General features: G+C 45.7%; 1 protein-coding gene across 1 annotated transcript in view; it reads right to left on the bottom strand.

The window, feature by feature from the left end:
* Positions 1–12,582, bottom strand: part of Shpk (sedoheptulokinase) — a 27,329-nt gene that overhangs the window by 8,550 nt on the left and 6,197 nt on the right. The window contains exons 3-5 of the mRNA XM_031355170.1: positions 3,178–3,361; positions 2,465–2,617; positions 1,534–1,709 (exon numbers count right to left, since the gene is read on the bottom strand). Of these exons, the coding sequence (XP_031211030.1) occupies positions 1,534–1,709; positions 2,465–2,617; positions 3,178–3,361 (513 nt within the window). The remainder of the gene's footprint in view (positions 1–1,533; positions 1,710–2,464; positions 2,618–3,177; positions 3,362–12,582) is intronic.

The following is a 12,582-nucleotide window of genomic DNA, read 5'->3' as shown; positions in this document are numbered from 1 at the left end:
CTTAGGTGGCTCTGTGGTTAAGAGCATTGGCTGCTCTTCCAGAGTACTTAGGTTTTAAGGACAAGATAAAGTGGGTTCCCATAACTAAGGCATGGAGGATTCTGGGGTATAGTGTGGAAGAGAGGGCATAGAAACTCACATGCTGTCTTCTATACAATACCCTCCACATCCATCTCTTCAACTGTATCCTTTGCTATATCCTTTATAACAAACCAGTTACTATGTCTCCCTAAAGCACACAGAGAAAGTATGGGAATCTCAGCTTGTAGACAGTTTCTCAGAAGCACAGACCAAATAGCTTTATGCTGACATATGAATGGAATGGGGCAGGGGACCTTCTCTTGACCTAAGCTCTCAAGCTATGGATCTGAAGCTATCTTTATATAGAAGGTGTTAGGGTTGAACTGAATGAGAGGACAACCAGCTGTGTCTGCTGTTGACTGGTTCATTGTTTGCTGGTGAATGGGGAAACCCGATGCATCCAGTGTCAGAAGTGGTCTGAGTTAGGAAGTAGTGTTTGGACAATAGGAGAAAGTTGGCCTTTCCCCATCTCGGAACAGCCTTTACCACTAACCAATTTTAGAACATTTCCACCACTCAAAAAGGAAAATATACCCTGTACCAATCACACACCATGGCCTCTAACAACCAACCATCCTTCCCTCACCATGGATATGCCATGACATTGTGACATTGTCTATTAATAGAAGCATGCAGTATATGCTTTGTGCCGGTTTTTCACTCTTCGAATTGTAGAATTCAATACTTCCATTCCTTTTAACTATGTAGATAACTGTATATATAGATAGACCACAGTTTCACACTCCATTCAGGTCACTTCTACTTAGGGTTGTAGTGAACAATGCTGGCATGAACTAAGGGGTTGGAGTGTTTGTGTGGATCTATGTTTCTAGTTCTCTTGCTGTGTCTCTAGGACTGGAATCATCAGGTCCTATGGTAACTCCATATTTAACTTGTTAGAACCCATAGACTGTTTTCCAAAAGGGCTACACCACTTTACAACCCCACTAGCATGTTCTCAGGTTTTTATAGAGTCTTGAAAAGAAACCAAATGGAGACCATATCCTGACAGAAAGGGTTCTGCACGTAGCAGTGCATCTAATGTACCTTTCATTGACAAGCACACAATAACAACAGTGCTAGACCCCTCCTCTTGCCTCACCCCTCTCATTCTGACAGGAAAACCCTGGGCCTCATGCGTGCTGGGCAGATACTCTGCCTCCGAGCCATGGTCTTGGTCATGGAGTACACAGAGAGAAAAAGAGAGCCTTCTCCCACTTCTAGCCCTAGCAGGGGTAAAGCCCCAGTGGTCAATGCAAGGGGAGAGAACTCTGAGGCCTGTCCCCTCCCCAAGCAGAGAGAGATTACCTGCAGGGATGAAGGGGTTTCCACCTTCTCAGCACCTCAGGATGCTGAGCCTGTGGCTATACTGTAGGTTGAAGACCCTGAGTCAGAGCTGGTAGTGAGCAAACACCAGCATGAGTCTAAGGAGGGAACGGAAGCTAACCTTACCTGCATCAGTCCTTTGGCCCATGCAGGAATAGACAGAGGCTTGTAAGTCACCCAGGGCTATGCCCACCTGTGTCCCCTTTGAGATTTCAAACCATGTGTGAGAAGTTCTGCCTGCCACGCTGCCTGGCTCTGCAATGTCGGGGAGAAGGTGGATAGGAAAGCCTGACATTTCCAGTCTGCAAAACAAAAGTTTTGGAGTTCACATGGTGTTTGGTCATGTGGCTTTTACCGGTTCCTGGAAGCTTGGTGCTAGAGCACACACAGCAGAAGGGAGGACAGAATGCAATGTTATCAAAAAAAATGTCTCAGGCATTTTTAAAGTCATGGGTTTGGGGTTGGTAGCTAGTGAACAAAAAGTTGAGATTCACCATGAAGTGAGGTTGGGGGGCAACCAGTGGGGGACAAGAGCAGCCACCAGAAAGGGGTAGAGATAACTCCAAGAGGGGAATGGGGTGGGTTAGAGATGAGCCAGGCTTCAAGGGCATTCCAATGCCTGTGTTTGAAAGAGACACAAACCCTCTGCACAGGGGACACCAGAGCCCCAGTACCACTAGCGTCGTTAAGTGCATTCCAAACCATATCAGGCCCAGCAGCTGTATGAACACCTGACGCATCCACTGCTTGTGGTTAGTGAAGGCTGCACGAAACACACCAGAAAGGTCTTTACCTGAACTACCAACACCTGCTTTTAACTGTACCTCAGGGCTCAAAATTGAGGCCCTGAAGGAAGTGAGCTCACAGGGCCCTGGAGTTCTGCTCCTGCAAAGGCAAACATTTCTGTAGAAAGATCTTGAAAGGCATTCCTCTGACAGACTTGCTTTGTGCCCACTCTACTCTAACATACAGTGACCAACAAAAGCTCCACACCCCCACTGAAGCTCTCCCTCCCGGCACACCCTCCATCTGGACCCACCCACATGGTCACACTCACATGTCCAAGTTCCAGCTCTGGCTCTGGCTGTTAAAATAGCCCCAGCTAGCAGCATTCTGGTCAGACATCAGGGGTCTTGGCAAGCCACACAGCATGGCAACTACATAGTCTTGAATGGTGCCAGCTGCATCATAGGACTTCAGAAACTCCGGGCTGTTTGTCACACCAAAAACAGTTCAGTACAATCTAATGAGGATATGGAAACACATGCTGTAGCTTCGCTGTGAGCAGAGGGCACTAGACATGGCACAGCCGGGACACAGCCACACCCCACACACTGAGCCTCAATACTGTGAGTCCCTGGGAAAGGCTATCCCAGTCACCGTAGATAAAGCTATCCCATGTTATCCCCAGGGGAAGACTTGGGGGAAGAAGCTATATGCCCAGGGAAGAAGGTCATGGCCCTGTCCCCTGTAGTCCTGACTCCACTGTGAACTCAACTTTGCAAGTCACTTGCCCTCTCTGTCTCTCCCTCTCTCTCCCTCTCCACTCCCAGCCCTATCCCCAATTCTGGTTGGAAGCTGATAACCAATGGTGATCCTCCACAAATAGAACTGTTCTAGACCAAATCTGAGCCTTATGACTCCACCTTGCACCAGGCCACACTAAAGGCCCAGGGCAACAGGTAGCGAGATGCTGACTAACTACAGATGCAGTCCCTGATGTTTCTCACCCCAGAAACCACATGCTGGTTCAAAGAACAGTTGTCATACCTGTTTTTCAAAAGCCAGAAGATGGTTGCACAGCCAAATCCTGTGGCCACGCTGAGATGGGATGCTGGCTTGGGCAGAGAAGCCAGGAAACTACTGTTACAACGGCCATCCTGCCATGTGACCAAATGGCTCACGGCTCTGGGCTCAAATACAAGGACAGGCCCTCTCTCTTTCCATTCACAGCCTGCAACAAAGGCGATAACAAAAATAGAGAGATGGTACTGAGTGTGAACAGGCACATCCTTGAACCTTCTCTGCCCCCTGAGTTTATAGCACAGACACCCCCACTCTGTGGCAGCTTCATTCAAACATGGTTCTGATATCAGAGTGGTTGAGAGACCCTGGCCAAGCCACTCACTCCTTCCTTGAGTCAAGCCTCTGTTCTGACTTCTTTCTCTCCCTCTCTCTCTTCATTCTTCTTGTGTGGAGGTGGGTCGTGGGGTGGAGTGGATGGATAGGTAGGGAAGGGTTCAGTTAGTTGGGGTTTTTTTTTTTTTTGATTGTTTTTCTGGGGCATAGGGGTTGTTTGCTTGTCTGTTTTATTTTTGGTTTTGGTTTTGGTTTTGGTTTTTGGGTTTTTCAAGACAGGATTTCTCTATAGCCCTGTCTGTCCTAGAACTCATTCTATAGACCAGGTTAGCCTTGAACTCACAGAGATCCTCTGTTTCACAAGTCCTGGGATTAAAGGCATACCCAGACTATTTTCTGCTTTGGTTTGGCTTATTAGATTCATTTCTAACTTGACACTGTGCCTACCCACCCCCATAAGAGAAGATGTTTAACAAACTTTCAGAGTCCCCTTCTCTTCGTGTCCTTCCAACCTCATGACAAAAGGGTTGATACCAGAGTGATCACCAAGACATTTTCTCTTTTCTTTTGTTCTGCGCCAGCTGACTGCTGTTGTACCACAGATGGCACCAGGGCCTGTTGAATACTGAGCACATGTTCTGCCACTGAGCCACATTCCTAAGCCCAAGGTCACTGGTTTGTTTAAGAGGTCTGGCCAAGCTTCTTTCATCTATATCTCCTAGCATCCTATGGAATTCCCTGTGCTCTGACTTAAATATTTTATCCAAAACTGCTTGCAGCACAGGTCTTTCTGCATCTGCAGGTCTTTGTGCCTCAGAATGTTCTTCATGTTCTCACAGTTGAATGACAGCTTGACCCATTGGAACAGTCTAAGTTCAAAGTTCCCTTCCTTCAATGTTTAAAAACATTAGCTGTGGTAGATTCCCACAAAGCCTTTGCTGTGTCTCCTGTTAAGTGGCAGTATCTAAATCTTATTCCCCTAGGTATATGCTTACCTGGTGAGTTATGTGACCAAAAGAATATGAAGGATGTCATAATTGGGGACAACCAAGGCTAGGTTATAAGAAGTATTGTGGCCAAGGCTGAAGAGATGGCTCAGTGTGTAAGATCACTTACTGTTCAAGCAAGAAAACTTGAGTTCAAATCCACAACACCCAGGTTAACACTGGTCATGGCCATCACCCCAGCATTAGGGAACAGAGATGGGTAGGTCACCGGGGCTCACTAGTCAGCCAGCCCAGTGAAGAGGGTGAGCTTTAGGTTCAATGAGAGATCTTAGCTCAAAAAATAATGTAGATGGTCAGTGAGATGGCTCAGTGGATAAGAAGCAGGCCACCAAGCTTGAGGATCTAAGTTCATTCCCTGCATCAAATGGAAATAGAAGACAATAGACTCCTAGAGCATCCACCACACACAGTCAGAATGTGGCCATGGTGCACATCTGTGCCCACATGTGCAAACACACACACACACACACACACAAAGGGTTGCAGCCCCACCTCTCTCAGAGAAACCAGCCTCTGGGTACAAAGTCCAACTACCCCGCGGCCACTGTGCCAGAAAGTACATAAGCCACATGTAGACATCTAGCAGACATTTCCAGGGGAATAGACCCTGCAGCCTTCCTCACCAAGGTGCAGGCACAGCGTAAGGCCATCTAGAGCCATCCTCACGAGTCTGCCCCCGAGATGAGTACCAGCAAGCATCCCCCTTCAACACCACACACAAGAATCAGGCAGCTGATCCACTGAACTGAGTACAGGGTCCCCAGTGAAGGAGTTAGAGAAAGGACCCAAGGAGCTGAAGGGTTTGCAGCCCCTTAGGACGAACAACAATATGAACTAACCAGCACCCTCAGAGCTCCCAGAGTCTCAACCACCAACCAAGGACGATACATGGAGGAACTGATTGTTCTGGCAGCATGTGTATAGTAGAGGATTGCAAAGTCGATCATCAATGGGAGGAGAGGCCCTCTGCCCTGTGAAGGTTCTGTGCCCCAGTGTAGGGGAATGCCAGGGCCAGTAAGTGGGAGAGGGTAGGGTGGCAAGCATGGGGAGGGGGGAGGCAACAGGGGTTTGTTCTTCTTGTTTTTGTTTGTTTGTCTGTTTGTTTTTTGGAGGAGAAACTAGAAAAGGAGAAATCATATGACATGTAAATAAAGAAAATATCTAATAAAACAAACAAAAAAGAAGAGAAAAAAAAAAAAGAATCAGGCAGCTGAAGCCAAAGCTTCATGAGCTGTGCCTAAGTGGTGGCTGTCTGCAAGTCACTACATTTGGGGATAATTTGTGTTGCAGAAATGGGGTGATCTCACTGTTGTTTTCCAGAGAGTACTGCTGTATGAAAAAGTCTAGTGGTCATCTGCTCCTTTTTCTTTTGTGTGGGATTTGACCTGGGGCTTTGTGAGCTTTTAAATCTTCTGCCTTTGAAGTCCTTAAAATTCCCTGGAACAGAACATTCTGTGGGGTTTGGTGCATATTCCTTACACCTTTTCAGTCTGGGGTATTCCATCTTATTTTGTCAATTAGGAGAAGTTCTTCTTCATTATTTCTTCAACTACTTCCTCCTCTCCACTTTCATCTTTCTTTCTGGGTCTCATACTTCAAATTCAAGTGCTTCTGTTTATGTCCTCTGTCTTGAACAGACAGACAGACAGATAGATGACAGAAGATAGACACTAGATAGATGATAGATAGATAGATAGATAGATAGATAGATAGATCATAGACAAAGATGGAAAGATAGATGAGATAAACAGAGATAGATGATAGATGGATAGATGACAGATGGATAGATGATAGATAGATAGATAGATAGATAGATAGATAGATAGATAGGTAATAGATGGATAATAGACAATAAATAGACCACAGACAGATAAATCACAAAAAGATAGATAGACAGACAGATAGATAGATAGATAGATAGATAGATAGATAGATAGATAGATAGATAGAGATATGATTGGTCAACTGATAGATAAATAACAGATGGATAGATAGATAATAGATGGTAGATGGATAGGTAGGTAAATAGGTAGATGATTCATAGATATCTGTCCTTTCAATCTTCCTTCTGATTGGTCTTCAGTTCTAATTACTACTGTCACATGTATTTACTTATGTGCGTGAACTCATGTGTGCACATGCATCTGTATGTCTGCATGCCATAGTGAGTATGGAGATCATAGAACAACTTGCAAAGATGGTTCTCTCCTTCTGCCATGTAAGTTCTGGGGATCAAACTCAGGATGTCAGGCTTGGCAGCAGGAGCCTGTGACCACTGAGCCATCTCACCAAGTCCATGACAGATCTCAGTCTGATCTTTCAGTCTGATATTTGTTCTAAACTTTCACCCGTGCTATTATTAACTTCGTGTATTACACTCTCTGTTTCAACTGTCATGCTTTTCACACCTAATTTTCCTGGTTCTTTTTCTTTAATTTTGCCTTTTTTTTTTTTTTTTTTTTTTTTTTTTGAGACAAGGTTTCCTTGTGTAGCCCTGGCTGTCCTGGAACTCACTTTGTAAACCAGGCTGGCCTTGAACTCAGAAATCTGCCTGCCTCTGCCTCCCAAGTGCTGAGATTAACGGCGTTCACCGCCACTGCCTGGCCCTGGTTCTTTTTATATGTTCCTTGTGGTGTCTTCCTGAGATATCTCCCTTTAATACTTAATGTTTAGTATATGTGCTGGCTAGTTTACTTCAACTTGACACAAACTGTAGTCATTGGAGAGGAGGGAACCTCAATTGAGAAAATGCTTCAATAAGATCAGGGTGTAGCCAAGCCTGTAGGGCATTTTCTTAATTGATGATTGATTATGGGGAGGGCCCAGCCTGTTGTAGATAGGGCCACTCCTGGGCTGATGGTCCTGGCTTCTATAAAAAAAGAAGAAGAAGAAGAAGAAGAAGAAGAAGAAGAAGAAGAAGAAGAAGAAGAAGAAGAAGAAGAAGAAGAAGAAGAAGAAGAAGAAGAAGAAGAAGAAGAAGAAGACTGAGCAAAGCATGAGGAGCAAGCCAGTAAGCAGCACCCCTCCATGGCCTATGCATCAGCTCCCGCCTCCAGAAGCCTGCTGTTTGAGTTCCTGTCCTGACCTCCTTTGATGACCAACTGTGATGAGGAAGGGTAAGCCAAATAAGCCCTCTCCTCCCCAGATGGCTTTGCTATGGTGCTTCATCACAGCAATGGTCACCCTCGCCTAGTGTATCAAATTAAACTGTGTAGACTGGTCTCACCATGTTACCCCAGGCTGGCCTCTACCACACCATCTTCCTGCTAGGATTACAGGCATGCACCAATATACCTGGCTCGTATGGAACTAATTTCAAATTCTTAGTGTGTCCTATTCTAAGAGTTCTGTCTTATACAATCAGATTAACCCAGTACAATATTTTCCTTGAGGAAAACTGTTTCTCACGCGTCTGTTATCCTGGTCTGTGGACTCAGCAACACTGGCTACTCTGCCTGCGAATGTCTGCAGGCCAGGTCTTGCCCTGAAGTACAGAGGAAGGATTTATGGATCCTGGGTAGACCCACGAGTAATCTATCCTTGCCCCACAAATTATCTCTTCATGCCAGGGCTTCCCACCTGCCCCCCAAGAACAAAGGATGGTAAATGAATCCTTAGATGATAAGTCATCAACTCTGGAGCTGGATGGAGACAACTTCTTTTCTCTAATGCCTTTGTTTATCCCCAAAGACACTGTGTTCCTATGGGACTGTGGTGGGCTGGGGAAGCCAGAATTCTCCTCCTAGCTGTCTGTCTCTTACCCAACCCAAACCACCACACATACATGCACAACAGCTCAAATAAGTCCACATCACCCCAAGGTTTTTCACAGTGTTCTCCCATTTTGTGTGCTTTTCCCCCTCTTACGATACCTCTGAAACCAATCATGGCAACGAAGGTAGTGTTAGCTCTGTATCTTGGTGACAACCATCTGGAAATTCGGAACTAGAGAGCACTTGGAACTCTGCAACTCTGGATCCTAGTGTTTGTGACACATTTATGTCAGGCTCTAGCAAGGGTTAAAGGTAAGATTCTGGTTGGAGTCCCATGTGTAGCCAGTCAGTCTGTGTGACACTGTGTGACTACATTAAATGAGAGGGTACATGAAGAGCACTCAGAACACTGCCAGCACACAGAGAACACCCAGTAAACACTAGAGAAGGTGATGCCGATGATGAACCTTTAGCCTTGGTTACAGTTCAGACTGGGACGTCTCCCAAAGTCCCTTCTCATACTGCTGAGAGGTGACAGAAGCTTTAAGAGATGGAACCTAGTGGGAGATCTTTAGGTCAAAAAGAGATTGTGACAGGGAGAGGGGGTGCAAGAGAGACTACTCAGCAGTTAAGAGCTCTGGCTGCTCTTCCAGAGGTCATTAGTTCAATTCCCAGCAACCACATGCTGAGTCACAACTATCTATAAAAGGATCTGATGCCCTCTCTTCTGGCATGCAGATGTACATACAGAGAGAGCACTAACATACATAAAATACATAAAGAAATAATAAATTTTTTTGGTTTTTTGAGACAGGGTTTCTCTGTGTAGTCCTGGCTGTCCTGGAACTCACTCTGTAGACCAGGCTAGCCTCGAACTCAGAAATCCACCTGCCTCTGCCTCCCAAGTGCTGGGATTAAAGGCATGCACCACCACCACCCAGTGAAATAGTTCATTTTTAAAAACCTAGGTGGGGACACATGTTGCAGATAGAGGAAACAATGATAGCAAAGACTCTAAAGAGACCTAGTCGGTGTGTCTGTCAGTGTTCCTGACGTGCAGCACAGGACCTAGATGGTCTGTCTGTCAGTGATCCTGATGTACAGCCCAGCAAAGGGAGGTTACAGATAGAAGCTGGGACATTCAGGACCTACAACATCTGCCTGGTGTTATGTGGTCCTGGGAGGCGGGGACAGGAATGGGGAGCTCCTCCACTGATAGACTTCCTACAGCTGCACTGCCACCTGAATCTAAGTGTGGGCATCTTACCTCAGTCCTGAAGCTTTACCTCAATCCCTTCATCTGTCTCCAAAACTCTTTCGATCGCGTTTTTACACTGTTTGAATTGTAACTTTATTATAAAACAAAAATAGAATGCTTATAATGTACCATAGATTGACACACTTTAAAAATAGTAATTCATTTACTCTATGTGATAATTTTTTTTTTAATGTGTGTGGATGTCTTATTTACTTAGGTATCATCTATGCACCACATTCACGCAGTACCTGTGGACGCCAGAAGAGGGCACAACATTACACTGGGACTGGGATTACAGACAGCTGTGAGCTCTGTGGGTGCTGAGAATTGATTATGTGATTGTTGTCCCCACATGAGAAAAAAAATGAAGCAGGATGCTTTTAAAATTTGCCCAGCTTCATAGACCTAATAATCAGCATGGTAGAATCAGTAATGGAAATCTAAGAAGCCAGTTCCCAGAATCTGACCCGCTGGGTCCCTCCTCTTCCCATCCCTCATTTCTTCTTCCTTCCCTTTGCTAAAGACCTGCTCTATTTTGAAGCTTTTAATGACATAATAATAAATAAGCATATTCTCAGTTTTAAAAAAAAAAATCTTCAACTATTCCAAGCAGGGCAAAGGTCCTCCTTGCCCATCCCCCACTTAGTCACAACCCCCTTCTTATCACTGGATTCTCATTGGATGACTGTCTATTGTTGACATTCACACAACAGGTCTTGTTTTGTATAGTTGGCCTGGGTGTTTTTGTCTAAACAGAGAATACTCCACTGTGTCTATTGCTGCCCAATAAACATGTTTTGAGTTCTCTGTGTGTCTGTATGCTTGAATGTGCCTTATTCTAATCACCAAATGTCATCCCACAGCATGGGCCAGACTGGGTGTATGTCATGAGTCCCCACAGGTAAATGTCACATTTTTACCATCACAAACAAAAAGGCAGTGACAATGCCTCCTCCAGTACTTCTCCTGGACCGGTTCCAAGTAGTACAATGTCTGTCTTTTTAAACAGGCCTTGCCAAGCCGCCCTCCGAAACAGCTCTGCTAATTTACACCAGTTAAATACCAACAGTGACATTTATAACTTTGACAACTCTTGATATTCCCAGACTTTCTGTTTTCTTTCAGCCCTGTGGGTGTAAAACGATGTCTCGTGGTTGTTGACATCTGCATTCTCCTAATTGCAGATGACATTGAGCATCGTCTCCTTGGTATTTCCTCTTGCAGGTACCCTTGTTGGTCGGGACCCTTGGTCCATCTGACTTTTCTTTGCTGGCTGTCTGTCCTTCACCTACTCAACATTCGCAGATATTTTCGTCCCACCTGCAGTTCGCCTTTTAGCTTTGCTTTATGGTCCCTCTTTCTCGCCCTCTTTTACTGAGCCTGAAAGTGGACTCTGAAAACAGGCCTAACCACAGGCCTTGCAGAAATGTTCATTGCTCCCAGTGCCCCACTAGTCGGCCTGTGTCCTCACTGAAGCACTTAGCCCTCTGCAGGCGCCTGACCATGCTGGCAGTGTGGTGGAAGGTACAGGTTTCTACACTCAAAAGCTATGTCTCCCAGGGGGACGGTACCGGGCTTGCATGTGGTAGGTACTAAAACCAACCTGAATTATGGCTACCATTAAAAATGGCACAACTCGATCCCATAGCTGACTTCGCTGGACTCCATCAACAGGAATCAGCAGCAGTAAACACGCTCCCCACTTCCCAGAAGCACAAACAAGACAAGAAGGCAGCAGGCTGGCTCCGTGAAATTTTAAGCCGCACTTCCAATGATGTGGCTGATGGTTTGTGTGGTTGGTACAGAGTCCAGGAGACACAAGAAAGGAAGGCCGAGATGACCAGACCACAGTCATTAGATCCCTGCTCTGCCCTTTAGGAAGGGTTTTAGTATTAAAAGGACATTTATTCTTGTTAATGAAGAATTAGAGCGTTGAAAAGCTTTTACAACCTAGACTCCCTAGGAGCAGTCCCTCTGGGGCCCTCATCCCACTCCTGCTGGTGCTTGGAACCAAGCAGCCAGCTTGTCTGAAAGAACCTGGCAAAGGCAGACAGGGGAGGGAGGGGACAGCTCCAAGGACACACCAGTAGACAAGGTGGTGAGTCACCACTCGCATGACCCAGGGAACCTGAGTTGCTAACTCTCAGGCAGAAAGGAATGAGTCCAGCATCCCAGCCTTTGAATCACCTCACCCACCAACCCAACCAGTCACTTCTCCTCTGCTTGAAGTGCCTGTGCTCAGCCAGGTGCAGTGCCATGTGTCTTTGTCTGGGGGGTGCAAAGACTCCATCTCAATAAATAAATAAATACACCCATCTGCACTCAAACGGGTACTATTTCTGAGGCTGAGTGATAGTTTTGTAATATAATATTATCCTTTCTGGTTTATAGCAATATGATATTTTCTATCATTTAAAAAAAAAAAAGTAATGCCTGGGGGCTGGAGAGATGGCTCAGTAGTTAAGAGCACTGAAAGTCCTGAGTTCAAATCCCAGCAACCACATGGTGGCTCACAACCATCCGTAAAGAGATCTGATGCCCTCTTCTGGTGCGTCTGCAGACAGTTACAGTGTACTTAGATATAATAATAAATAAATATTAAAAAAAAAAAGTAATGCCAAGCAACTCAGGGAGCTGGTGAGTTGCTGTAAAGTCTACTTCTTCTGTGGGCATTTCGTCGGGAAGTCCTTCCTTCCCTAAACACTACTCTCCTGTGGTCTGCTCTTTAAAAGCTCAGTGTCAGAAGTGGGACAGACCTGGATTGCTGCTGTATGGCCAAGAGCATGTTATTCTAACCTCTCTGAACTTCCTGCTCTCCATCTGCACAGTGTTGGCAGTCACACGCATCATAAAGCTGTTGGGAAAGACAGGTGAGGTCATGCAGGTAACACCTGGCCCCTGAAGTGCTCCTTGTTGTCTGTCTGGCAGGGACTCCTCCTAAGGGCCACACAGAATAGGTCACCACCATTGCACTGCCACAGACTTCCCTCAAATGACAGCTGAAGGGATGCTTTGCAGGCTCATGCTTAGCATGCATGAGGCCTCGGGTCCCAACCCCAGGACCAAATAACAAGAAAATAAGGAGGAGGAGGAGGAGGAGGAGGAAGAGGAGGTGAAG

The sequence above is a fragment of the Mastomys coucha genome, unplaced genomic scaffold (assembly GCF_008632895.1).
Source record: "Mastomys coucha isolate ucsf_1 unplaced genomic scaffold, UCSF_Mcou_1 pScaffold5, whole genome shotgun sequence".
NCBI lineage: Eukaryota > Metazoa > Chordata > Mammalia > Rodentia > Muridae > Mastomys > Mastomys coucha.
Note: the sequence above shows the minus strand (reverse complement) of the source record. Positions and strands in the feature narration are given on the sequence as shown.